The sequence below is a fragment of the Babylonia areolata genome, chromosome 26 (assembly GCF_041734735.1).
Source record: "Babylonia areolata isolate BAREFJ2019XMU chromosome 26, ASM4173473v1, whole genome shotgun sequence".
NCBI classification, from domain to species: Eukaryota; Metazoa; Mollusca; class Gastropoda; order Neogastropoda; family Buccinidae; genus Babylonia; species Babylonia areolata.
Window position 1 is genome coordinate 5,421,515 of NC_134901.1, and position 27,485 is coordinate 5,448,999.

The window sequence follows — 27,485 nt, forward strand, 5'->3', positions numbered from 1 at the left end:
CTGTTCAGCATATTCAAGTCACTGTCACACACACACACACACACGTGTCTGTCAGGTCGGTCTGTTTCTCACCCCATATCTTTGTCTATCTGCATCTGTATCTGACTGTAGTTTGTCTGCCTCTCTGTCTACTCAGTCTGCCAGTTTCCATCTCTGCATGTCTAGTCTGTATCTGTCTCTGTCTCTCTCTCTCTCTCTGTCTCTCTTTCTCTCTCTCTCTGTTGGTCGGTCTGTCACTGTCTGTCTAGTGTGTCTGTCTGCGTTCCTGCCTGTGTCTCTCTGTCCGTCTATCTCTCTGCGTCTGTCTCGTCATCTCTCTCTTCTCTACCTGTATGTGTGTATTTAAATAACTCTGTGTGTGTGTGTGTGTATGTGCATATATATATATATATATATATATATATATTTTATATATTGATTGATATATATATATATATATATATATATATATATATATATATATATATATATATATACATGTATATATATATATATATATATATTAGGGAGAGAGTGTCCTGTTTTGTCAACTCAGGCTTGGCTTGTTCCGAGATTGTGCCCAGTGGCATGGTCATGCTTGCAAAAGGACAGGGAAAACTTATTTAGAAAAAAGAAAAAGAGATGAAAATACACCATAGAATTTGCACTAAAAATGGTCAAATTCTCACATATACCTACACATACACACATTTTATGTGTATACTGACACACATACACTCACACATCACACCTCCACACCTCCACACACACTCTCTCAGGCACACAGACACAGACACGCATGTGTGCGCACATGCATGCACACACACTCATAAACCCATGCATGCTCATGCGCACTCACACACACACACACACACACACACACACACACACACACACACACACACACACACAACCGTGCACACTATATGTAAAAGTACATATGAAATTCATTAGCATAAACCCAATGTACAGCGTACAACTGATTTTTTATACACCTCTACGCTGGCTTATGCACGCTCACACACACACACACACACAGAGGCGGATACACAGACAAGAAGAGGATATCTATAGGCAATTATTTATAATCAGGCAGACACACATACAAAGTGTAGTGGGTGGTGCAGTATGGGGGAGGGGAGAAACAGATACAGAAACCGAAAGAGACTGACGGATAGAGAGGGGAAGAGAGGCAGAAGAGACCGAGACTAGAGATGCATACACCCATATTGGTGTGTGATTCACAGCTCCACATATTTTCGGACTATCGAACGTCGGACCAATGCCACGATTGGATGGGGGAAATGTGACATGTCGGACCATCGCCACCCCGCCCTGCTGCCGCATCCGATTATTAATGATTGTCGGACTGATGACACGTCGGACTGATGACACGTCGGACTATCGAGATGACACCGTGTGGAGGACGTACGGTCGAAAATAGGTGTCCTTGAAATTGAACTTTTTTTTTTTTAAATGAAAACTCTGTCGAATGTGGTGCAAACTGGAAAGGTTAAGCGGATTGCGTAGGAATAAAAATAAGCTCACATAACTTTACCGAACAGGATGTATGTCATGTGTAAATAAGTTGATAGACTGTGTTTGGAGACGGTTGAAATCCAACGCCACCCTTCACTCCTCGCCTGTGTTGGATACTTAAAAAAAAGAAGAGGGGAAAAAAAGGGTGGGGGTGCACACCGAAGCCGATTCAGTTTTTTGAAAATTAGTTTTAAAAAGATCTGGGTAAAGTGTCTTTTATCGGGCCAACTTTATATCAGTGTCATCAGTGCTTCAGCCGCTTTCCAAGAATAGCCTCTAACTCGGCACTCTGCCAGCCTTGACGCGGAAGTTATTGTCCTCGTGTCGCCTTTTTCTTTTTTCTTTTTTTTTTCTCTTTTTTTTTAAGTACTTCAGGCAGTCATGTGTTAGTTTTGATAAAAAGTGGTCAGTTTATAAGGAGGGAGGGAAAGGGGGGATGGAGCAGGCGAAAGGGGGTTTGTGGAGAAGACAAATCATTATCACATGATGTCGCCGGTTGCGGAGAGGGAAGAGCTATTATTAACCGTGTACCGGGTTGTGTCTGGGCTGCCAAGCCCTGAACGGGTTGTGTGTGTGTGTGTGCGTGTGTGTGTGTGTGTGTGTGATTTGAACAGCCCGTCGCTATCTGTTGTGTTCTCTGTGTGTGTATGTCACTATGTGTATATATGTCCGCTCTCTCTCTCTCTCTCTCTCTCTCTCTCTCGCTGTGCTGCATGTTGCTTGAATAGATTTGTTGCGTTCAGTAAATGTGTCTCTCAGGTACACGCATGTATGATACCTGATGGCAAAGTTGGAAGGGGGGGGGGTTGAGAGAGAGACTGTTCTCTTGTGCACTTTTGTTTCGCACTCACGTTACCAACAGCGACGCCCCCCATCCTCTCCCCATCCGCCCCCACCCTCCACACTCTCCAATCTTTCCTTACTTTATTTTCCTTCCTTATGCTTTTCCTCATCCCCCTCGTGTGTGTGTGTTGTTGTTGTTGTTGCTGTTGTTTTCCCCCTTGCGTTTTCCTGTCATAGTATTGACCCAGAGTAGCCGTGACCTAAACAGGTCAGGCCACAAAACCGTTTCGCTGCGGGCGCTGCTAAATCGGGAAACGGTGAGTCATCAGGAAAGTTAAAAATAACCGGCTGTCTACACACATACACACGTCTTGTACACACATGTTGTTGAGGTCGCGTTTTCCCAGTGAGTGTCTGGTCGGCTTGCCGCCGTGCAAAAGCCGTGCGCTCATGTGGTGGGCTGACGACTGTGGCTGCTTTGCTTGTTCTACTTGCTTGCTTGCTTGCTGTACTTTGCCACTACTGTTAGCGTGCAGACAATAATTGAATGTTCAAGTGCCATTCTGTTGTGTTGTTGCAGATGGTTGCAGCATCTTGTTGTATTTGTGCTGCTGGTCTTTCTGCAGCAGATCCGTCGTGCAGGTGCACTCCATCAGTACTGGAAAGTAGTTTGAGGAGAAAACAATAGTAGCAAGCCCCGAGTCCCCTTCCCTTTCGCGTTTCCTGCAGCAGTTGAGAGAGGGAGAGAGAGAGAGAAGGGGGAGGGGCATGGCAGATGGGGTGAAGTGGGGAGGGGGGGAGAAAGGAGGAAATTTGGGATTTGAAAAAAAAGGGTTGCAAACAACAGTAATAAAGAAAAAGCCAAAGTCTTGATTTGCGCTAATCCTGTTGTGATTTTAGAATTGAGCAATGAAAAGGGCAGGCGAACTCCTGCGTCACTGTGCGATCAGAGGGAGCCTCAAACGGAGTCGGACAGCATTTTATATGGTACACAAATATGTTAATCTCAACTTTTGCTACAACAGTGACAGTTGTTGTTTAAGAGAAGCTGGTGGTTTGCATTCTTTGTAGAAATTGGTATAGCACAGGGAAAATTCTATTAATACTTTTTTCTTTTTCTTTTTTTTTTTTTTTCTTTTTTTTTGAAGTTTTTTTTTCTGTCGGCGGCATTTCCTTCCATTCTGAAGTCAACATTGTTTGGCCACGTGTTCATGAACTCCTCTTGTGTAACACCTATTTCTCAAGTTGATGTTACAGAATGGAAACGTTCTCAAACCCTGAAACAGTACAGATTTGTCACCTGCTATGTTTTGCAGTGTTTTCCCATGGCAATGTTCTGGTTGAAACTGTTTCTTATTGGGGGGGGGGGGGGGGTACCTGGAAATCAGCGTCTTTTAAATATTGTTCACTGTATTGTAGGCTTTTTAGTTAATCAGTTTATGATTACCCACTTCCCTCCCTCTCCTCTAACTCCGAATCTGAGTGTGTTTGTGTGGGTTCCTCTTGTTGAATAACTGAATGGCCCCCCACGGTGTATTGAGGGTCTGATAAAACGAAGTGGTTGGCTCCCCTGCTGACTGGCATTCTGTTTTAAGTACTACCCTGTACCAGTCAGATCGCCCTGATTAAACCTGTAGTGTATAAGGTGAGCCAGGGTTGTTGGGTTGTTTTTTTTTGTTTGTTTGTTTCTGGTTGTTGTTTTGTTGTTGTTGTTTTTGTAGTTACTGGATTGTTTGTTTGCCTGTGATCTTTTGGCACAGGCTTGCCAGTTGTGCCACCTTCTTTGCCTCTTCTGTATGTACTGACATTAGATATATGTGTATTCACCTTTGTGTCACCCCACACATGCACACATACACATATGTGCTTGCATGCACACACACACACACACACACACACACACACACACACACACACACACACACAGTCTCTATCTCTCTCTCTCTCTCTCTCTCTCTCTCTCTCTCTCTCACACACACACACACACACACACATATGATGTGAGGAATTTACCTTTTTTTTTCTTTTCTTTTATTATAAGGATGAAAGTTGGGGGTATTGCTATATCTCCGGCCTTTCTCTTTCTCACTGTTTCTGTCATTCTCTCTTTCTGTTTGTATGTGAAAATGATACCATGATGAACAAAAATTAACACTGACCACTTCAGGAAAAGCATTTATTATCCCAAGGTGCCAAGGGATAGGGAGTGGGGGGTGGGGGCGGGAGGGCGTTTCCAAATGTGCACAGAGAGAGAGAGAGATAAATCAATCGCCATTATAATAGATATGCACAGTTGGATCTGAAATTAAATAAGTTTATTGGGAAACAGTTTTACATTTTCAGGGCAGTAGATGATGATTTATCTGCAGCCTTTCGCCATTGCTTTAGATTTCAAATGAAAGAATACGTTGATCCTTGTTTTGTTTTGTTGTTGTTTTGCTTTTTTGTAAGGGTGGTTGAGGGTGATCTACAGTACCATTGTCGCACGAGGATTTTGCAGTGGCCAGTAACTACTGGAGAGGTAGAACAAGTCCTGACTAAGCCTTTTGTGCGAAACTGGCCGTTAGTAGTACGTGGGATCACAGGCAAACGCAGTAGTGGGCATTGCGGTCACCTTTGGCTTTGTTTGGTCAGTCAGCCATGACGTCGTCCACTGGTCACCGAGCGCTGCTATCGATACGATAGCCTGCTTGATGAAGCTATGCTGAATGCTGGCATTGCTATGCTGAAAGCTGGCATTGGACTGCCTGATCATTCCACTGAACCCACAAAGCGTTAAAAGGCTGCGCGACTCCCGTCTGTTACCCTGCTTTAAACTGGAGTCGGGTTATGAAGTTGAAAAAGAAACCTAGTTGTGCTCTCTCTCTCTCTCTCTCTCTCTCTCTCTCTCTCTCTCTCAAATGACCATTAAGCGAGACCGGATAGTTGGGACAATACTGGCACGATTCCGAGATTCACGTTGGGAAATAGCGGCGGCATAATTAATATGATGACCTCACCCGACACCGGCTGTACGTTTGTCCCTTACAAAACCCCGCTTTACTCCCACTGCTGCCAACTAATCTGAAAGTACTGTGGTCGCGGTAGATCAGTAGATGATTTCGAGTTGATGATTCGAAGAAGAAGAAAAAAAATTGGCTGAAGTGCATGTTTGTTCATATTGTTTTGTGCGTGTTGTCTCTGAAAAAGAAGAAAGAGAGAGAAAAAAACAAACAAACAAAAACCCGTCTGTTGCACACACGTAGAAATAATAAACTCTCTCTCTCTCTCGCTCGCTCTCACACACACACAGACCGCGCGATTCCATGTTTCAGTTGCGTACAAATACTCTTCTAAAACTGTGATACAGAGTAATACTGCTTAAGGCTGTCAATCCTATGCTCCCTCCGAACGTCCTCCACCGCTCGCCCTCTCGATAGAGTGATAATGGTAACGTAGAACTTTATTTTCCCACAGCAGCAGTCAGGGCGGGTCCCGACAGAGATAATAAGTCAACCCTTTATTGATTAATAAAAGCAACAGGCAAAATTTGCTCTGGATGCAAGAGTCCCGTTTTTTATCCTGCTTCTGTAGTCTCTTCAGTGATACTTTTGGATTGATTGATTGATTGATATGGATACTTAAATAGCTCCTATCTTCGGTCGGAGACCAAGCTCTAAGCGCTTTACAAACACGGGGTCATTTACACAACAGGCTGCCTACCTGGGTAGAGCCTACGGACGGCTGCCATTGGGCGCTCATCATTCGTTTCCTGTGTCATTCAATCAGATTTCAGGCACGCACACATACACACTCAGACAAACATGTAGCATTTAACAGTTTGTGTGTGTGGCCGTTTTGTTTATTTACCCCGCCATGTAGGCAGCCATACTCCGTTTTCGGGGGTGTGCATGCTGGGTATGTTCTTGTTTCCATACCCCCACCGAACGCTGACATGGATTACAGGATCTTTAACGTGCGTATTTGATCTTCTGCGTGCATATACACACGAAGGGGGTTCAGGCACTAGCAGGTCTGCACATATGTTGACCTGGGAGATCGGAAAAATCTCCACCCTTTACCCACCCGGCGCCGTCACCGAGATTCGAACCCGGGACCCTCAGATTGAAAGTCCATCGCTTTAACCATTCGGCTATTGCGCCGTCAGTTTTGTGCATCGAGTTCAAAGTTGTGTTTGGGAGAGAGAGAGTAAGAGAGTGATTGCTTGAAGCATGTTTTTGTTAACTTTCCACCTGAATGCATTTATTGAATGCGCGAGTACAAGTTGCTTTATGTTGCAAATGTGCTTCTATAAAGTCGACGTGATACGATAGATGGACTGGATGTATTACTTCTTTTTAATATCATTAAAATTTAAATACTATATTTTAGAATTTCACACGCGTTGGTATGTTGTCTTTTTGTTTGGAAGATTGATAAGTATGTCCCTTTTTTTTCTTTTCTTTTTTTGAGATTTTGAATTAAATTCCTCAGTATGTACGTACGTGCTTGTGTGCGCGTGTGTGTGTGCTGATTAGCGTCGGGAAGTGGAACAAACCGGGCATGCAAAGACCGGTTCAGCTTAGTAGTAGCTCGCTCTAGCTTCAGCGAAGCTAGCTCTCTGCACTAAATACTGGGTGCCAATGAATTGGTTTCCGCGCCTCCACCACCAACGACCGAGCCCAGCCAGAGCTTGTGGCTTGCAAAATAGCTAGCTGCCCACTCTCTTACCCACCACCCAGCCCACTGTTGTGCTGCATACATGTTTTTCTAGGCATCATGCTCCGCGCTCGCTCTACCATCACCCCACAATCCGACCCCCCCACACCTACCCCAGTTCCCGCTCACCCGCCCCCTTCCTCTTCCCCCTTCTCCTTCCACCCCAATCCCCCACCTTCTCGCCACATAAAGCAACCCTTACTGCTCACCCACCATTCCTTCCCTCTCCCCCCACCCTCACCCCCACCTCGCCTCTCTTCTCAAACCCCCCCTCCATCTCTCCCCCCCACACACACACACACACGCACACACACACACACACAGAGTCAAAGCCACTACAGGGAGAAAGAGATCTGTTTCGGCTGGCTGCCTAGTCATACCGGCTAATTTTGTTCTGGCGGCGGCTAAAAATAGCATCTAGACTTTGGTTAATGTATGGGAATGGTTAATGTGTGGGAATCGATTTGAGGAGGACATGATGACAGAGCATTCTGTGCATGCAGACTTCGCTTTGGGGGGGTTGTGTAAAGCCGTGCAGATAAAACACCTGTGTGTGTGTGTGCGTGCGTGCGTGTGAGCGCGTGCATGTCGTGCACGGCCGTTGGCATGATTATTTTTATGCTGATGCTGTTTTGTTGGCTTTCATGCTGAACCCCAAACTGAAGTAGTCAGTTTATAAAGAAAAAGGAAAAAAAAAAGGAAAGGTAATATGAGGACCACCTCTCCAAGGCTCATGTTACTCTTTTCCCATTAGACTACTACATATGAAGACCTCTTGAATTGAATAATAAAGGCTATACATATGCTTGCACCATGGGGTAAATCTGTACATGTGGATGGACTTGTTTTCTTGATAACTTTTGTTGTGGCATACAGTGGAAGAGTGTTGGCACTCACAAGCGGGCACATGTACTTCCCCTCCGCCACCCCCACACACATACACACGCTTAAGACATAGATCTGTGCACATCACACCGATTTGACATGAGGGGAAAAAAACCTATCCTGTGAGTCTGATGCTGTTTTAGGTGAAAGAACATGTATGCTTAATGGCCTTTCAGAAATACAACAGCCTTTCTTTGTATGCCCACCCATCTCTCTCTCTCTCCCTTTCTCTCTCTCTCACACACACACACACACACACACACACACACACACACACACACACACACACACACACAGCACATGGGCACAGTGGATTTGATACAGATAATACACAAAATGGAGATTAAGAAAAATGGTACATATTCAGAACAATTCCCATACAACAAAAATATATTGTTGCAGAGGAAACAAAAGAAGTAAGCAATATGCTTAAAATTATCACTTAATCTCAAACTACCTCTTTCTTTCTTTTTGTAATTATTGAAGAGAGTGGAAGAAAGACCGTCACTGGAACCAGTACCAGTGATTCTAGTTTTGTTGCTGATTGACTCACTTGTGTAAACAAAGTGAGTCTATGTTTTAACCCGGTGTTCGGTTGTCTCTGTGTTTGTGTCTGTGTGTCCGTGGTAAACTTTAACATTGCCATTTTCTCTGCAAATACTGTGTGATTTGACATCAAATTTGGCATAAAAATAGGAAAAATTCAGTTCTTTCCAGTCATCTTGTTTAAAACAATATTGCACCTCTGGGATGGGCACAAAAAAATAGATAATGAAGCCAGATTATATGCAAACTGAATTTACTGTTATTTTTTAATTCTCTAAACTTGCCACTTTGATCTGATATTCTGATACAACAACAAGAGCAATCATTTTTATCTCTTTTTTTTTTTTTTTTTTTTTTTTGTTCAAACAGGAACTTCTTTTGCTAAGTATGGAAGTTACATTTATTTTGCATGTCTTTGGTGCAGATAGTAAAAAAGGGAAATTAATCTGTAATTAATGCTAGGGGGCTTAATTTGCTTTAAACTGATCTTTCTCATCTGAAACATTACATTTTGAAATTATACTCAATACATTATAAAGCTTGTGTGTTTTACTCTCTGTGTACAGGGCTTTCACTATGTTCATTCGCCCAAGTGGTCTTTTTCGTAAAATACTAAAATCAGTACGACGAGTGGACTTTATAGATCTATTGGCTGAGCCCTGAAGGTCATGGGCAAAAATAGTTACCGGGTGTGACTAAACTTGTACATCTATCTAGATCCAGAGAAAACGGCTAAATGTTGCAGTGTGATTGCAGGGATAGCCACGTCTCCTTTACCGCGGACTTAAAAAGAATTTTTAATTGCCCTTGAAGATTTTTTGAATGCCCAAGATACACCAGAATAATATGATTTAAACAGCGTTCTCACTGCGAATACCGCAATCAATTTATCGCCCTTTAAAAAAGCATGTTTAAATGTTATAGTTTTGAACATCAGTTAAGGAGCCACGATAGTGTAATGAGTAAGACAGTTTCTTCTCACCCGAACACGCGGGGTTCGAATCTGCCGTTAAGACTTTTTTTTTTTTCTTTTTTCTTTTTCTTTTTTCTTTTTCTTTTAACCCGAAGCTTCATAATAACAAATACAGAACACATTTTAACGATTAGATTTTTTTTTTTTTAAGTGCATCACAAGTGACTCTTAGTGAGTCTTGAAGGCCTTGCCTCTCTTGTTTTTGTTTTGGTTTGGTTTGGTTTGTTTTGTCCTTGGTTGGACAGAAAGAGTGGCAGAGAACGTTAAGGAGACTGTAAACAGAATGGGATTTTGAAATAACCAAAAAACAAGACTTCATGCTAATGCAGAGGGTGAAGTAGGAAAGGTACATAGTAACAGAACAAATACAAAATCATGTAATGATGCAAAAGTGTGCACTAATGCTTGCTTTTGCATGTGCGCGCGCGTGCATGCACACACACACACACACACACACACACACACACACACACACACATTCATGCATAATCTCACACATGTACGCACACATACATATACAAATATTTGCAGTATCAGATTGTTTTGTTTTTTAAATAAGTGCTTAATTTGCGTGTCTTATAGGTGAAGTGTTTGTGTATATGTGTGTGTGTGTGGTTGTCATTAGCATGTTTTTATCTTGGTTTTACATATGTGAATTTTAGTTCATAGATATCATGTGTTCCACTTGTAATCTATGCAGATGGTAATGAACCTGAAATGCATTTCTGTTGCAGTTTTTTAGACCGAGTGCACATAGTGAAACAGCCTGACTACACGCCAACAGAGCAGGATATACTGCGGTGTCGAGTATTAACTTCAGGCATATTTGAAACAAAGTTTATTGTCGATAAAGTTAATTTTCAGTAAGTTGAGTTTGCTTTTTTCATTATTTGTTTCTTCTTCTTTCTTTTTTTTTTACTACTGTCTAAACTCTGGAGTAACTGACTTTTTTCTGGAGATGTTTTCTTTGTGTGTGTTTAGACATTGATATAAATGTCTGTGGACATAACTGTGTGTGTTTGTGTGTGCGCTGTGCTTATGCAGAATGAATGATTTGTGTTCTTCAGGATCTTATGAAGACTGGAAGGCTTCTGTAATTGTTCAGCTTCCAAACTTTTCTCTTTTGAAAATTATTTTGTATTCTGAGGATGCACAGTACATCCTTTGGATTATGATACATTGTGTGCACACATGTACAACTACATTTGATATGGTCCTGACTGGGATGTGTGTTGAAATAGTAGATAGGCTGTACATTGTGAGTAAGTGTTATTGCAGCTCATTGTGAGTAGAACCAGAGGACTTTTCTCTGTGTAGTGCAAGTACATTTACTTGTGTGTGTCTCAGTTCAGTCATTTGTTGTTGGTTTTGTGCTGATGGGGTATGGGGGCTTGAGAGGGCAGAGTGATTTCAAAAGGTATTCATTCAATGTATGTGTGAGTGCTTCTGTGTGCGCACATATATATATAGAGAGAGATATGCACTATAGGGGGTCCTTGTGTGAAAAGTGAGCTTGAGAAAATTGTTCGGAAACCTGATCTATGCCTCCCTGCCTGTTGCAGCATGTTTGATGTCGGTGGTCAGCGTGACGAGAGGAGAAAGTGGATTCAGTGTTTCAACGACGTGACGGCCATCATCTTTGTCACAGCCTGCAGTGGCTACAACCTGGTGTTACGAGAAGATGCAAGCCAGAACAGACTCCGGGAGTCCCTAGAGCTGTTCAAGAGCATTTGGAACAATAGGTCAGCAGGATTGGAGTTGGACAACTTCGTTCTTTCAAGAATGTTTTTTTGTGTGTGTTTTTGTGCGTATAAACTTGAGCATATGTGTGTGTGTTTTTATTATTTGTTTTGGGGGATAGATACCTCAGAAGTTCATTTTGATTTATCCTCTAGACTGTCAATGTCTTAACAATTTGGAGTATGCTTGCTAATTTTACACCAGTTTTTTGTATGTGTTTTTTCTAGTGATCCTTGTCAAAGTCATCATTGTGATGCTGTATTTGTATGAAGAGTTAGCAGAGATGACAATTCATGACAAAGTAACTGGAAAAGAAAAAAGTGGATTTAAAAAAAAAAAAGAAAGAAAACATCACGCTTTTTCATATTTTCTGACTGTTAGTGTTAGCATATGCGTGCAAAACAGTTGATCAGTCATCAGTTTTGTCAAGATTACTTTTGTCAGGTCTTATTACGACCTGTCAGCTGTGCCAAAGAAAATGACTTGGGTTGCATGGAGGGGATTCCCCTGTCACTTGAATTTTGATTTTGCATTCGGGCTTGATGCTGTGTCCGTCTGTAAGGCATCACAGCAGTCACTTTTTTTGACTGAAAAAATGAGCGCCCATTTGAAAACTATCATTTGTCTTCAGGCTTTTGACAGACATAGTCAGAACAAAAGTCTTTTTCATTTAAAATGGTGAAATTACGCTGGCTTAATTGATTTAAGTTTGCACAAAAATCAGCATGCAATTGTCTGTGAAAAATGTGTGTGCACATAGCAGATGGAGGCACACACATGCATACACATCACACATGCACATATATTGCTGCTTTCTGCCTAGTACTACAGAACATACACAATGTCCACTCTGACACAAATTGTCTGTCCATTCGTGTCAGATCCTTATTCTTTCTTAGTGCAGCAGCCTTTTTTTTTTTCCCCTTAAAATCCTTGACCTACTTTGCCCCCTTAAAATGGTTGTCATTGCTGTGCTGGTTTCAGGTGGTTGCGGACGATATCAGTGATTTTATTTCTGAACAAGCAAGACCTGCTGGCTGACAAGGTGATGTCAGGCAAGTCCAAGATAGAAGACTACTTTCCAGAGTACGCCCGCTACCAGGTCCCTCCAGATGGTACGTGCCTGGGCAGGTCACTGAAATAGAACTAGTGGATATATATAGATCTGTATCCTATTGGCAAGTCGCTGAAATTAAAACTAGTAGGTGTACCAGCTGCCATGGCAAAGTGGTTAGTGCTGCTGACTGGGAGGATGGGGGTTCGTTTTCCATTAGAGATGGGTTTTTCCAGCCTGTGGCCAGCTCCGGCCCGGAGATGAGTGTGCTATTGGCTTAAATGGGAAGATTCAGACCAGACAGTTGATTTTGATCCACTTCACGGATTCTTCTCTGGGTGTGCTGCTTAAATTTCCAGACCAAAACTGCAAGTCTATCTTTCAGGCCTGATTAATGCCACATATCATCATGAAAGGAAGTGTAGAGTATAGCCTTGTCACATAGTCCCAAACCTAAATGGACCTCCATAGCATCATTTTCATCCTCATCCTTCTCTCCTGCATCATCAGTCTAAACAAGAATTGCCCCAAGTTCTGTGGCCTTTCATGCCCTGCTCTCATGGTGACCTCAGTTTTGATCCCTCTCCATTTCCATGCTTTGAGTGAATCCTGTCAAGGTCTTCTTTGTCGGCAGAATCATTGGGGTCTGTTGTTGGAGGGGCGTGGTGGCAGTATCCACTCAAGGGGGAGACTATCACTTAGTCTGGCTCCACGACAGCGATTATCATCATCAGTAGAGGAGACTTAATAGGTGGTGTCCAAATTATTTACATCAGAACAGTTACTACTGAACACAAGTGAAGTGACTCAGCAGAAGTGCAAGGTCTCCCCTGGTGTGCACCCTCCTTGCAACCTAACAGCTCCCTATGGACTGTCAAGGCAGGGATTGCGACGGACAAACTGGTCGGTTGTGTGAATATTGTGCACCAAAATGGGCCGAGTAATACAGGAAGAAGAAAAAGGGAAATGCTCTGAGTGCTGAACATGAGAGAACAAGACCAAGTGGAAGCTGTTAGACAATGAGGAGTGTTGTAGGAGGGGGGTTGGGGGGGGGGGGTATTAATCATGGTAAATGGTGACCCAGGGAAGGAGGACAATTCAGCTGTGTTAGACTGTGGCTATCTTTGGAATTCTCTGTGGAAAATGAACACAGGAACTGAGGTATAAGAAATCAAAGTATAAATGAATGAAAATTTTTTTTTTTGGGGGGGGGGGGGAATCAACAACAACAACAGAAAAGAAAAAGTAAATTCCTGTTCTTCTGCGTAATATTCTGATTAGTTCAAATCCTGGGAGTATGAAAAGGTTTTTATATTGAGCATTTTATTTCTAAAGCTGTGGTTATGACAAAGCTTTTATGTTAATCATTTTACCACTAATGTGGTTACGACTAAAGCCTGTTTGAATTTGCTGTGTGAGTGGGCTGTTGCATCTGCTCACAGGATTCAGTTCCTATGCACCTCATTTAATTTTGAAATCTTTTCACACACACACACACACATACACACACACACACACACACACACACACACACAACACACAGAGGGAGAAAGAGAGAGAACTGGAATTAGTGGAAAAGAAAACGTTATCACAGCAGTCACTTAGATAAACATGCTGTTCATAACAGAAGAGAACATGCTGCCCTTTTTAACCAACTAGAGAATAGATTGATATTTAGGTTTGATGGTAATATCTTTCATGAATGTCTGTGTAATAGGCAGCGCATGCAGAAGAGATGTCATGTCTGTATGTAAGAATTACTAGGTGTGTTGACAAGCTTTGTGTGAAGAAGATGCCTGCTGAACAGCATTGTGTAACTGTGTTGCAGCCACCACAGAGGCAGGAGATGATCCTGAAGTTGTCCGTGCAAAATACTACATCAGGGATGAATTTTTGGTGAGTATGGACACATTTCTTTGTTTTGGGATGAGAGGGGCAGGGTGTGCTGCTGTTTTATTAACAACTTGTCTTTTAAAGAAAAAAATGTATGTGTAAGCAACATAAAAATAAGGTTCAGCTTTGAAGTGTCACTGTCATGGTTGCTCAGTGTTCATGGTCCTATTGGTGTGTTCTGGGCTTGTCAGCATTAAAATGATTGGTATTCATTTGCAAATAAGGGGGAATAATTTGTGTTGAGTGTAGGTGTAACATAAGCAAATCATTGTGCAAGCTCTGCATTCATTATCTTTCCACCATGTCAGGGTTTCTGTGTGGACTCTTTGGTGAGCATTTTGAGGTTTTTGCTTATGAAGCATGCAAGCCAGAAAGCTGTGTCAAAGACTGGGACAGGTTGAAACTGGTAAGATGATGTTAACAATTATAAGCAAGCTTTTTGTGATATATCTGCACATGAGAACATGGTAGTCCTACGACAGGTTGTAAACAAGGACGTTAAAACCAGTTCATTTGACGTTGCAGCTGTAAAAAAAATGACGGCATTGTCATTATGCAGACCAGACATGCTATGGTTAGTGAAAAAAGTGGTGATGTTTGTGTGTGCGTCTGTGTGTGTGCAGAGAATCAGTACAGCAAGTGGGGACGGGCGCCACTACTGCTACCCTCATTTCACATGTGCTGTCGATACAGAGAACATCCGCCGGGTGTTCAATGACTGTCGAGACATCATTCAGCGAATGCATCTTCGTCAATACGAGCTACTGTGATGTGTGCCTGGTCGTCAGCGTGGCCAGGACAATCTCATGATGTGATGCACCTCTGCTTCTCTTTGAGTCCATGCGCCTGTTTCATAGCACTGTCGGTCGGAAGGACGACAAACAACAACAAGCGGCACATCGGCGGGCCCCAACTCTCTTCACCCCACCCACGCACAAGCACACCATATCGCATGCTGCGTGCAGTCCGGCAGATTGGCTTGGTCACATGGAGACAGCCGTAGTACGGGTCCTCCCTTCCAGTCCCCCCACGCCCCCCAACAACCCCCCGTCCCTTTTTTTTTTTTTTTTTTGCATGTGATCGTAATCTACTGGCTCATCAGACTGAGAGGAGGAGAGATGGCTGAGGACCTTTCTGAGCACACGTGTGTGTGGTGGGGTCTCTTTGTGTGTGCGTGTATGAACCTTTTTTTTTTTTTTTTTTTTTTTTTTTCCAGTTATCTAAAAGAGAAATAGCTGAGAATGTGAAAAGGTTGAACCTGCCCCAGCTAGACGGACTGATTGCTGTTCGTTGTAGAACGGTTCAACAAAAATGTGGGCAACCAGGTTATTTGATTCTGGATTTTTTTTTCTTTCTTTTTAACCATTTTTCTAGTATGCAGACATTTGAAAGGGGGAGAGGTAGGGGATAAAGTGCTGAAAGGATTGATGGGTGGAAAAAGCGATCATTTCTCCAGAGTTGTCAGAGAGCAGTGTGAACATGCTTACTTAGCATGCTGTTCGATTTGATGCCAAACCTGTTATTTCTGATCAGTCTGTCTGTATACAGGCCTGGCTGATACCAGCACTTTGGTCTTTTAGAGTTTTCTGGAGGGAGTTTAGTGACAGATAATTTTGGTTTTGGTTTTGTGTTCTTAAACCCTAGAATATATGTACACAGTGCAAATGAGGGAGGGAGAGAAGAGAGAAGCTTACGTGGACAAAGAGTTGAAATAAATTATATCTTTGGTTCCATGTGCACTTGTAGGAAAGAGAAAGGCCAGCTTCAGTCCACCTTGCCAACCTTGGGTTACCTTTAGTGTCCTGTCTTCCAGTGACAAAGGAACCCACCTCTGTATTGTCAATCCAGGAGGAAGCATTAACAAATGTATCTTGGAGCACTGTATATCTATCGTTGGTTGGTTGGGTTTTTTGTTGTTGTTATTTTCCCCCTCAAGGATGTAGCATCATGAAATCACAATCCTGGAAGAAGAGCAGTTTTTCACAGAACATGTCGTCACTTTGACTTGAGGCGCTTCTGTTGTGTGTTGCCCCTTTCAGTGTGAGGGGGAAAGAAAGGAGTTCGGAGGGGGGAGGAGAATAAAGGTAAGGGGTTTAGTTGTGGAGGGAGGGTGGGGGAGGAAGAGAGAGTATGTGAAAGAGGTAAATATAGGGGTTGTAATCGAAGGCCTGTGGGCTGTTTCTAGCAAGCATGCAGGCCGGTGACATTTGATGACCCACAATCCGACTGCTCCCACACGGACTGTTGGTGGTGCCTGAGCTGTCCAGGAAGGAGAGGTGGTCAGTGGGGGGTGGAGCGTACGTGGGTGCGTACGTGTACCTGTGCTGTATGTGCCAGCGGGTGGGGGACGCATTGGGCCACAAAAGAGATGGCAGAGACTTTTTTTTTTTTTTTTTTTTTTTTTTTTTTTTTGTCATTGTACAGAATATGCAGGAGCTTCATTCATCACACAAACAGGAATATCTGCTGTTGTTGTTTTTTTTGTTTTTTTAACCCATTCATCATCAGGCTCTGCATGTTTGTTTGTTCATGGTGGGGCGGCAACAACAATTTTCCCTCCCGAGTGCAAGTGTAGCTAATGGGAGGAGGAGACGGCTCATCAAATCCAAAACAACAACAACAACAAAATCGGCTGAATCTTTATCATTTTGCCAACTCCCCACCTCCCCCCCCCCTGCCCCCCCTTCCCTCACAATGCTCCCATTCCCTCCCCTCTTCCCCCCCCCCTCCCTCCCCCCACTCCACACTCTTCTCCTCCTCCTGTTCTCCCCCCTTCCCAGACCTCTCCCACCCCCATCACCATCCCTTCCACCACATCCTTTGTTTTCTTTCCTTGTATCATTTGATATTAACGTCATCCTAACTTGGCATTCATACAGATTTTTGTTCTCTTCCCTTCTCTTCAACCTATCATGGCTTGTGTGTATACGGAACACATATAATATACTTGTACAAATATGTTTGACTACCTTGAAGTATATATGACCTATCGGGTACTAACTGAAGCGTTGCATATTTTTTCGACCCACTTGAAGAGGTGTAAAATCAGTTGTGTTTTGTTGTTTGTTTTTGTGTCTTTTTTTGTTGTTATTGTTGTTATTGTTTTGTTGGGGTTTTTTTTTGTTTTGTTTTCTAGAGTGACTAATGCACGTTTAGCTCTGTCATTCTGATTAATGATAGATGTTAGTTTATGATGGAAGCACATTCAAAGATTATGTTTGAATTGAATGAATACCTTTTGAAATCACTCACAAACACACACACACACACACACACACACACACACACACACACACACACACACACTCACTCACTCATATGCATGCACACATACACTGACACACACACACACTGACACACAAATACTTCACACCGCTGACACTCAAACATACACACACACACACACACACACACACACACACACACAAATTTGAGATGCACATTTATCAGTTTTCATATCCTGAATTTTTGGGTATGCAGTGTGTTTTCTCCCATCTCTAGTGGATCATTTTAAAAGTTTATCAGTGCTGTTGTTTTGTTTGTAATAATGGACTGCCTGCTCTTTCCACACTAATATGTATTAATGAGTACTTGAAAACTTTTTTTTTAAAGCTGTAGTGATGAATGTGTGTGGTTTTTCATGTGACTAAGGGTGTGCATATATATATATATATATATATATATATATATATATATATATATATTAATAATGTATGTATGTATACATGTATATGTGGTTGCATTTGTGTGCACGTTCAAGCATGAACAGAATTTTAAATGAATTTTATGATTTAGAAGACTTTACTTGCTTTTGTATATGAACTGAACTGTGAACGCATGTACATATTTGTGAGAATGTTGGTGGCTTGTGTGTAACCCTTAAGTAATCAGGTGGCAAAACAGTTTGATGTATGGTCTCTTTGGAGGACAGATTTTGATAGACTTGTCATTTTTGATACAAAGAGGGCTTATCAAGATTTGGAATAGGCTGTGATTGAGATGCAGATGGGGTGTGTTTGTATGGACCTGATCATGTTGACGAGCTATCCTCAGTTACCCTCAAAATATTGCTGAGTAATGTGGGTGTTTATGTAGACTGAAACATTGCTGATTTTTCAATGCTGTGGATTTTTTTTTTTTTTTTTTTTTTTTTTTTTTTTTTTTTAATAAGGTACGAAATTGCTTTTTGTCAGTTTGAGTGTGAAGACAAGACTTTGTGGAATGAAGGGGTGAACTGAGGTCTGCTGAATCTAGTACAGTTGAATTGCATGTAGTTTTCTCTTCCTGTGGATGTCGTACCCTCAGAGACATTTTATAATGGTCCTGTATTGCAGAAATAAATTGGGTGCGATTGCTCATATTTGTTAATGCAGGCTGAAGATTTTTTTTTTCTCAGCTGAAGCTTTCATTACATGTGAGACTGTTCGTTTGGGAATATTGCACTTTGTGTGTGTGTGTGTGCGTAATCTGAAATATTTAAAAGACAAGCATGTGATTGGCACTAAGTTTGTTTTTATGAGTGAGTATTTTAGGCTGCAACTCCTGGCATATGCATTCATTTGTACAAGTGGGCTTTGTGTAAATGACATCTGTTAACTTTGCTTCTTTTGTATAGTGTGCTGAAGGGGGAGAGAGGGTTTGGGGGGTGGGGGTTTAGGTGTTTATGTAATTCTGAAACCACTTAATTCTGATATGTCATGTTCACTGAGTGGATGTTTAACATATGTGTACATTGCAGTTTGCACTCCCAGAATATTAAAGCTGAAACAGATGTGCACAAGTGACCTGAGAGATTAGAACAGGGTCCATCAGCTGTGGACAGGATGCAGACCCTGAAGGAAGTGGGTGGTCCATGGCCTGAGCCAGGCAGCTAGCTGTCAGCCCTGTTGGGTGTGAATAGGTTCTCCTCCCTTTGTCACACTCTGGAGGGGTGCTGGCAGTGAGATGAAAGGGAACGCATTTTATATCGCCACCACTCAAGTACAACCTGATTTGTCTGTTAGTGTTACCTTCAGTTCTGTTGGAAGAAGCAGAGGAGGTGTTGGGTAGCTGAGTTAATTATTTGAGGGGAAAATGTAAATGTGCAGTTCAGTGTCATTTAGTAGATGGACATTTATTGTCGACTGCTGTTTTTGGTAGAGATTGATGTTATGGCTTCAGCCATGTGAGTCGATAAAATATGAATGTATTCACACATGTTAGTGTTGTGGAGCCGTCGATAAACCAGATAGGATGGAGGCAGTGGAAAATAAAGCAGAACTTGTGACTGGCATTTGTTGTGAGATAGTAGAGTTACATAGAAAGAATGGAAAACACAAATAGCTTTTCTTCTTCTCGGACGTTAGATGGACACATGAGTCTCCAAGATAAAGACAGCTGTATGCTGCAGGTCCTCTACATAGCTGTAGAACTAACGGGTACACAAATAGCTGAATATTGATTTATCTACACATACTTGACCGTGACCCACTCCATTTAATGAGACACAACTGGATTGAATATTGTGCAGGCAGAGTGAAACTGAGATCATGATTGTGCAGTTATTGTCCGAACTATGATCAGTTGGGCGATAGAGAATGTGTACATGTCTGATCATGACAAGGTGGGTGACATAAAGCAGATCAGCTACATGGAACCATTCCCAGACATTGACAGCAACAACAGCTATGGCAGAGAAAGAGGACCACACAAGTCAGTGTGGATGGTTTGGTGGCTCAGAATTAACTTCTTGTTGTGAACATGTTTGTCATGGCTTCAAACTACTGTGTTTGAAGAATCCTCAAGCAGCATCAAGCAGGATTGGTGAGTTGGTATCTTGGCCCACACTACAAACTGATGACCAGGATTAGAATAGCCCAGGTCTGTAAACCGGTAAAGGACATGTATTTGAACATGACCCGATCCTTAAAAGATAGTGACATGTTGGTATTTTAATACCGTATTTGCTTTCATTTTGAATTTTTTATTGGGGGGTGTGGGGAAGGGGGGGGGGGGGGGTTAATGTTCATTGATCAAATGACTGGAGTATAGGAACTGCATAAAATAACAATGTTCCTGTCAGCACCAGCATTTGAAAGGCTGGACCATAATACAGATCTGTGCTATGTAGACATGGTGGTCTGATGCAGAAAAATGATCCCTCCACCATGTTTTTTAAGGAAATAGGATGATGTGGTCCCAGTTTTTATTATTAAACTGCGAGGTGAAGTGTGTGTGTGTGTGTGCATGCATGTTAGTGGATGCTTGAACTTTGCGAATGTTGTTTGTATCAAGAAATCTTCATGTATACTGTAATGTACAGAATTTCAGTTTTGAATGAATTTATTACTCTTCTTTTTTTATTATATATATTCTTTTTGTCATAAGTGTTATTGCTGTCATTGTTTCTATCATCATCATTCTTTTAGTTCAGACTGTTGAATCCTTGTTTAAAGTGCACTGGCCTTCTGTTTGTGGTTGTTGTTTTTTTCTTCTTTTTTTTTTTTTTGTTGATCATAGATTTGCCCAGCTTAAAGCATATGTAGAGAGGGTTATTCATTTTGATTGCTTTTGGTAATTTATTAACAGATTGTGTGTTTGGGAACACCATCTAACACCACTTTGTTGCGCAAATAAATCAGTGTGTACGTGCGTGTGTATATATTCCCAGATCAGAGGCGTGTTTGTGTGTGACTAATGATGTAGCAATCAAAGCATTGTAAGTTGTTTTCCGTTTAATGTGATGAACTTGTTGATTAGCAATATCACCCATTGTTTTAGGAAATATGTGCATTATAATTTGGAGGATGTGCGCATTTTTTGTTTTCAAAGATCTGAATTATTTATTCCGCATATATAATATAAATTGATGGTTGATTGACTGCTTATTTATGTTTTATAAAAAATATGGTTATTTTATACTTAGAGTTGTGCTTATATTATTAATGTAAGTTGTCTGAGAGAAGTATTTAATTATCACCAGCACTATATATTTTTCCTGTATGATGTACACTAACTTGGAGAAGAAAAGAGAGAGATGAAGAAAGGGCAAAAGGGTGCAGTGGGACAAGAGGGGGTTAGAACCAAAACATGAACAGCAACAACATTTGGAATATTACAGTGTCCTTTGTCAGCCAGTTAACAATAGATAGTCCGCTTTCCATACTGTCATGAAACTGGAGTCATTGTCATGATTCATAGTGTGAATTTGTCTTTGAATGGCATGAAAACGGCAGACACACTTGAAGCAGAATCCGCTGTCATGAAAATTCACCGTTATGACTCCCCCCACTCCCCAATCAGCACTGTGTGTCCATGCATGCACATGTGGGTCTGTGTGAGTGAGAAAGAGAAAGAGAGGTTTCTATTTTGTTTGGATAAATCCATTATTGTAACAGTTTTGTTGATAGTGAATGAGGGGAAAGGAAGCATTGTTACTATCTTTCTGCAGATGTTGGGTGAGAACAGTGAGGTTGCTGCAATGAAAAAGCAAAGGGGTACAGTAGCAGTCAGCACATCTTGGTGGTGAATGCCTCCTCATCCCCCCCCCCCCCCCCAAACACACCCCACCCTCCCCATGCTGACTGCCATTCCTATGTATTGGACTCTGAAAGCTCACACTTCAACAGCCCTCTCTTCTACCCCTCCCCACCCCCCTTCTCCTCATGATTGCTGTGTATGTGTGTGCGTGTCACAGTGAATCTGTATACATGTTTACTCAGTGTGGAACTGGACGGTCATGTTTCATATTCGTCCTCATTTCCGCTATATGGGGTGGTGGTCCTCATACATGTCTCTTGTTTTCCCCCCATGTGTTTTGAGGTTGGATGTGGGGAAACGAAATGTGCATCCTATGGAAAAATCTGCTGAGGTCGTCCAAAGAAGTTCTGCTTGTGACTTTATGAACATTTAAAGATTTAAAGGAGAAAAAAAAAAGGATTAAAAGCGAAAAAAAAATTATAAGTGAATGTTCCCTTGTTAACATGGACAAAGGGAGACTTTGCTGTTAATGCACTGCTTTGTCTTGAATGGCTCTGTGTGTGTGTGTGTGTGTGTGTTTTTATACTTCTTTCCTTGGGGGATGGGAAGGGAGAACTCTCACCTGTTCAGGCATGATTATTACAAAAATGCCTATATGTTACCTGGGTACTCCAGTGATGATTTTTCAGTTTTAAAGTCTGGTGATGTGAAGTTTCAGAAGAATGCTTCCCAGCCTGTGGGTAGGGATTTTTTCCCCCCTTTTAGATATACATCTCTGTGTGTGTGCTGGGATCAGTTTTAATATCATCTGCCACTGCTGTCCAGCACCATAGCTCTGTTTTTACCCAAGTTAATGTTATTAGTTGGGGGAGGAGGTGGTGGGGGGGGGGGGGGGGTAGCCGTTTTGGACACGGTGTACAGATTTAGAAGTCTTATTCAGCAAACAGATCAGAGGCTGCACTCCAGAATCAAACATTTGTCTTGACCAGAAACGAGGCATCTGGGTTTGGATCCCATCCTTAGTCCATTGTTTTCTTGGGTAAGTAGTGTGATGAAATGAATCAGCATTTTGAAGTTGAACAGTGGATTGAATATTTGAAGCAGCCACATCTTGATGGGAATTTCTACGTTATGTTTGAGATAGGTGGGAAGAGGTGAGTGTCAGCTGATTAAATTCATATTGGCATCTTAAGGGTATTGAAGTGTCCTTCATTCTTGTGCAGTTTAGTTAATATTTTTTTGTGTATCAGCATATTCCTTTTACTTTTTTGAGTAACAGATTAGATCACTGCATTTTGGGGGGTGGAGGGGGGGGGGGAGAAAAGACAAATGTGTCATTGTACATGTTACATTTACAGCTCTACATTAATATTGATGATTGCCTGATAGCTATGAATAGAACATGCCACCCATGCTGCAGTGTATGTTATGGCCATGCATTTATGGAGATAGTGGGCTGCTGTAAGGCAGCGAGGGATAGTGTGTTGTGGAAGCGAATGGGGGATGGGGTGGGTGGTTGAATGACTGACTGTTTTCCTACCAACTGTTACTGTTGAATATGCACTTTGCACAACTACTTACCTTTTTTTTTCTTTTGTTTTTTTAATATTGGGTTTACAGGCAAAAGAGCAGGATTGGTTGTGGGTTCTAAACATGCTGTGCATGGTCAGTGAGCTCCCCCTGCCCAGCTCTCCCCGAGGCCTGTGGTCCTGTGTCAGCATTCTGTTTGGCTCCTTGGGCTGCCAGCTTGCCTTGGATGTCTATCCCCGTGGTTGTCCCCAGTGTGGGAGGGGGAAGGAAGGTGGATAAGTGTGGGTGGGTGTGGCAGTGTCGTGTGTTTGGAAAGTCTGCCCTTTGTGCCCCGGTCTGCTTTATTTGTTGTCTGTGGAAACCATCTCTTTTGAGGTGGCTTGTGTCTGGGACTTTGGTTTGAGAGCCTGTACTGCTGTTGTTGCCTGCGTTAGTGCCGTGTGTATTAAGGCCTGGGTTTGTCCTGTGTCCACACGTTGTGGGGTCAAGCCTTAGTGTGTGTATTGGTGTGTGTGTGCATCAAGGCCTGATCAGTATGTTTGGGTTATATGCCAAGGTCATGCGTCTGCCCCATTTTGTTTGTTCCACTTTTTCAGATGTGGTGCAGCGTATATGGATTTGTCTGCACCCTCCGCCACCACCCTGAAACTGAAATGTGTGCGTGCATGCGTGCGCATGTGCTAGCACTCTGTTCTTCATTGATGTGATCATCTGTACACCATGAAATATTTCAATGTAGGTTTCATGTGTGAGTCCCATCAGTCCCATAGTGGTAAGACCTGTTGTGTCCATGTTGTGGGTATTGGGGGGGGGTGACACGCCCTTTCTGTGAATGGTCAGTCTGGCGCGAGTGAGCTGTCGTGTGGGTCGGGTCCAGCCACCAGGTGCATGTTCTGGCCTGGGAACTAAACTGTCTGGCTCTTCATCTCGCCCCATAACTTGGCATGAGTGAACTGTGCTTTGTATGGAGTGTTGCAATTTGCTCACCCGTCCCTTCATTCTACAGTACTTGTGTGTACTGCTGCATTGGTGGTTGCCTCAGTTGTCATGTTTGTTTTTTTGCACACATTTCTCAGCATTTTTCTCCCCACCCCAGAGATGGAGAGTGAAAGAAGTAAATTGACTAAATGGAGATAAAAGCATGCCAAAAAGTACTGCTTTTTTTTTTCTTTTCTTTTTTTTTTTTTCATGCCCTCGGTCAAGTGCCGGTGCCGTTAAGGGACAAAAAGTCGTGTGTTTTCAAACAGCTCAAAACAAACATTTCATGGGTTGGAGGAATACTTTTTAGTTTATGTTGTGTGTGTGTGCTTTTCTTTCTTTCTGTAGAACTCCTTACCGCCCCCATGCCCCCCACCCCAGTATCTCCCTGAGAACCCATGTTGAGTGTCGTAGGCCCCCACCCCCAATGTAAAACCAAAAAAAAGTCCAGTTGATGGAAGTTGCTTATGTGGACTGTGACTGGCTGTGACCTATGTTGGTGACCGATTTGGATCCTGATTGGCAAAGTGTTAAATTAGTGCCTCGTTTCATGAACACAATCAGTGGATTGGGTCGACGTGACGATGTTATCATCATAACTGTTAGATGTTCACTTGGCATGTGTAGCTGACAGCTTCTGGTTAGAGATCCTCTTTTTTTTTTTCTTTTTTCTTTTTTTTTAGTTATCTGTCAATGTGTAAAGTTCTATTCAATCCAGAGAGGATGTAAATTAGTACAAACAATTGTGATTTGATCGGGGCACTCATCTGTCCCTGTCTCCATAGTGTGGAACCCTGAATGATGTGCATTCTCTATTACACAAACTTTGAGCTGGGATTTTCAATAAAAATTAAAGGTAACATTATCTGTGGACTGGCATGACTGTGATTGTACCCTGGAAGCAATATGCCTCTGTGTGTGTGTGTGTGTGTTCTCGTATCAAGAGAGAGAGGGAGGAAATATAACAAGTTAGATTTTTTGGTGGGGGAGAGGGGGAAGTGTTTGGTTTATAATATTTTGCTGAGAATGCCAACAGCAAAAAAACTAGATAGTAAGAGGCAAAGATAGTGTCGTAAGCAAAATGCATATTAATGGTAACGCATTGGCAGGTCAGTGTGGGCTGCTTCACAGATACACAGCCATCAGATAAACATGTCCTCAACAGTTTGACTCAGTGATCAGTTAGGTCAACAAAACCAAACCTATAGAACAGCATAGAGAGGCACATGTCCTCAACAGTTTGACTCAGTGATCAGTTAGGTCAACAAAACCAAACCTATAGAACAGCATAGAGAGGCTGCTGCTCTGTAATGATTGGTGTGAATGTCATTACTCAATGTTCTCCACACTTGTGGACTCTACAGACCATTTACTTCTACAAAATAAAATCCCCGGTTTTCATTTTCTGGGTTTAGTTGTAAATGACTAGATCACAGCAGAAGAGGTGTACAATTCAGTCATGTACAATTCAGTCAGTCTGAGGATCATAGTTGTAAATGACTAGATCATTGCAGAAGAGGTGTACAATTGGGTCTCCTCTTTTCTTGGAAAAGGTTTGAATAAATGATACAATGGTGACAAGTATGGGAAAATCGGCTCTGACAGTTTTTGAAAAACAGACACGGCGGTGACAGTGTTGGAAAAACAATCACAGCGGAGGAAGTACTTAAAAAAAAAGAACATTAACACAGCAGTCAAAGTGCTGGAAAATAGAGCATGACAGTGTTAGAAAAGTAGAGCATGATAGTCTTGGAAAACAAACACAGAGGTGAAAATGTTGGGGAAAAAATGGTGTTGGAAAAACAAAGACAGCAGTGACGGTGTCGGAAAAACAGTGATGGTGTTGGAAAAACAAACAAAACAGTGACAGTTGGAAAAACAAACACAGCAGTGGTGGTGTTGGAAAACAAACACAACAGTGACAGTGTTGGAAAAACAAACACAACAGTGACGGAAAAACAAACACAGCAGTGGTGGTGTTGGAAAAACAAACACAACAGTGACAGTGTTGAAAATCAAACTGAAAAACAAACACAACAGTGACAGTGTTGGAAAACAAACACAACAGTGACAGTGTTGGAAAAACAAACACAGCAGTGACAGTGTTGGAAAACAAACACAACAGTGACAGTGTTGGAAAACAAACACAACAGTGACAGTGTTGGAAAAACAAACACAACAGTGACGGTTGGAAAAACAAAGACAGCAGTGACAGTGTTGGAAAAACAAACACAACAGTGACAGTGTTGGAAAAACAAACACAACAGTGACAGTGTTGGAAAAACAAACACAACAGTGACAGTGTTGGAAAAACAAACACAACAGTGACGGTGTTGGAAAAACAAACACAACAGTGATAGTGTTGGAAAACAAAGACAGCAGTGACAGTGTTGGAAAAACAAACACAACAGTGACAGTGTTGGAAAACAAACACAACAGTGACAGTGTTGGAAAAACAAACACACCAGTAATGGTGTTGGAAAACAAACACAACAGTGACAGTGTTGGAAAACAAACACAGCAGTGACAGTGTTGGAAAAACAAACACAGCAGTGACAGTGTTGGAAAAAAAAACAACAGTGACAGTGTTAGAAAAACAAAAACAACAGTGACAGTGTTAGAAAAACAAACACAACAGCGATGGTGTTGGAAAAACAAACACAGCAGTGACAGTGTTGGAAAAACAAACACAACAGTGACAGTGTTAGAAAAACAAACACAACAGTGACAGTGTTAGAAAAACAAACAACAGTGACAGTGTTAGAAAAACAAACACAACAGTGACAGTGTTAGAAAAACAAACAACAGTGACAGTGTTAGAAAAACAAACACGACAGTGACAGTGTTGGAAAACAAACACAACAGTGACGGTGTTGGAAAACAAACACAACAGTGACAGTGTTGGAAAAACAAACACAACAGTGACGGTGTTGGAAAAACAAACACAACAGTGACAGTGTTAGAAAAACAAACACAACAGTGACAGTGTTGGAAAACAAACACAGCAGTGACAGTGTTGGAAAACAAACACAGCAGTGACAGTGTTGGAAAAACAAACACAACAGTGACAGTGTTGGAAAACAAACACAACAGTGACAGTGTTGGAAAAACAAACAACAGTGACAGTGTTGGAAAACAAACACAACAGTGACAGTGTTAGAAAAACAAACACAACAGTGACAGTGTTAGAAAAACAAACACAACAGTGACAGTGTTGGAAAAACAAACACAACAGTGACGGTGTTGGAAAACAAACACAACAGTGACGGTTGGAAAAACAAACACAGCAGTGACAGTGTTGGAAAAACAAACACAGCAGTGACAGTGTTGGAAAAACAAACAACAGTGACAGTGTTAGAAAAACAAACACAACAGTGACAGTGTTGAAAATCAAACGGAAAAACAAACACAGCAGTGACAGTGTTGGAA

At 42.0% G+C, this 27,485-nt stretch overlaps 1 protein-coding gene across 1 annotated transcript in view; it reads left to right on the forward strand.

The window, feature by feature from the left end:
- Window positions 1-17,657, forward strand: part of LOC143300379 (guanine nucleotide-binding protein G(s) subunit alpha) — a 42,056-nt gene extending 24,399 nt beyond the window's left edge. Inside the window, exons 6-10 of the mRNA XM_076613996.1 lie at window positions 10,138-10,266; window positions 10,966-11,145; window positions 12,128-12,258; window positions 14,026-14,093; window positions 14,714-17,657. Of these exons, the coding sequence (XP_076470111.1) occupies window positions 10,138-10,266; window positions 10,966-11,145; window positions 12,128-12,258; window positions 14,026-14,093; window positions 14,714-14,860 (655 nt within the window). The 3' untranslated portion in view covers window positions 14,861-17,657. The remainder of the gene's footprint in view (window positions 1-10,137; window positions 10,267-10,965; window positions 11,146-12,127; window positions 12,259-14,025; window positions 14,094-14,713) is intronic.
- The last annotated feature ends 9,828 nt before the right edge of the window (window positions 17,658-27,485 follow it).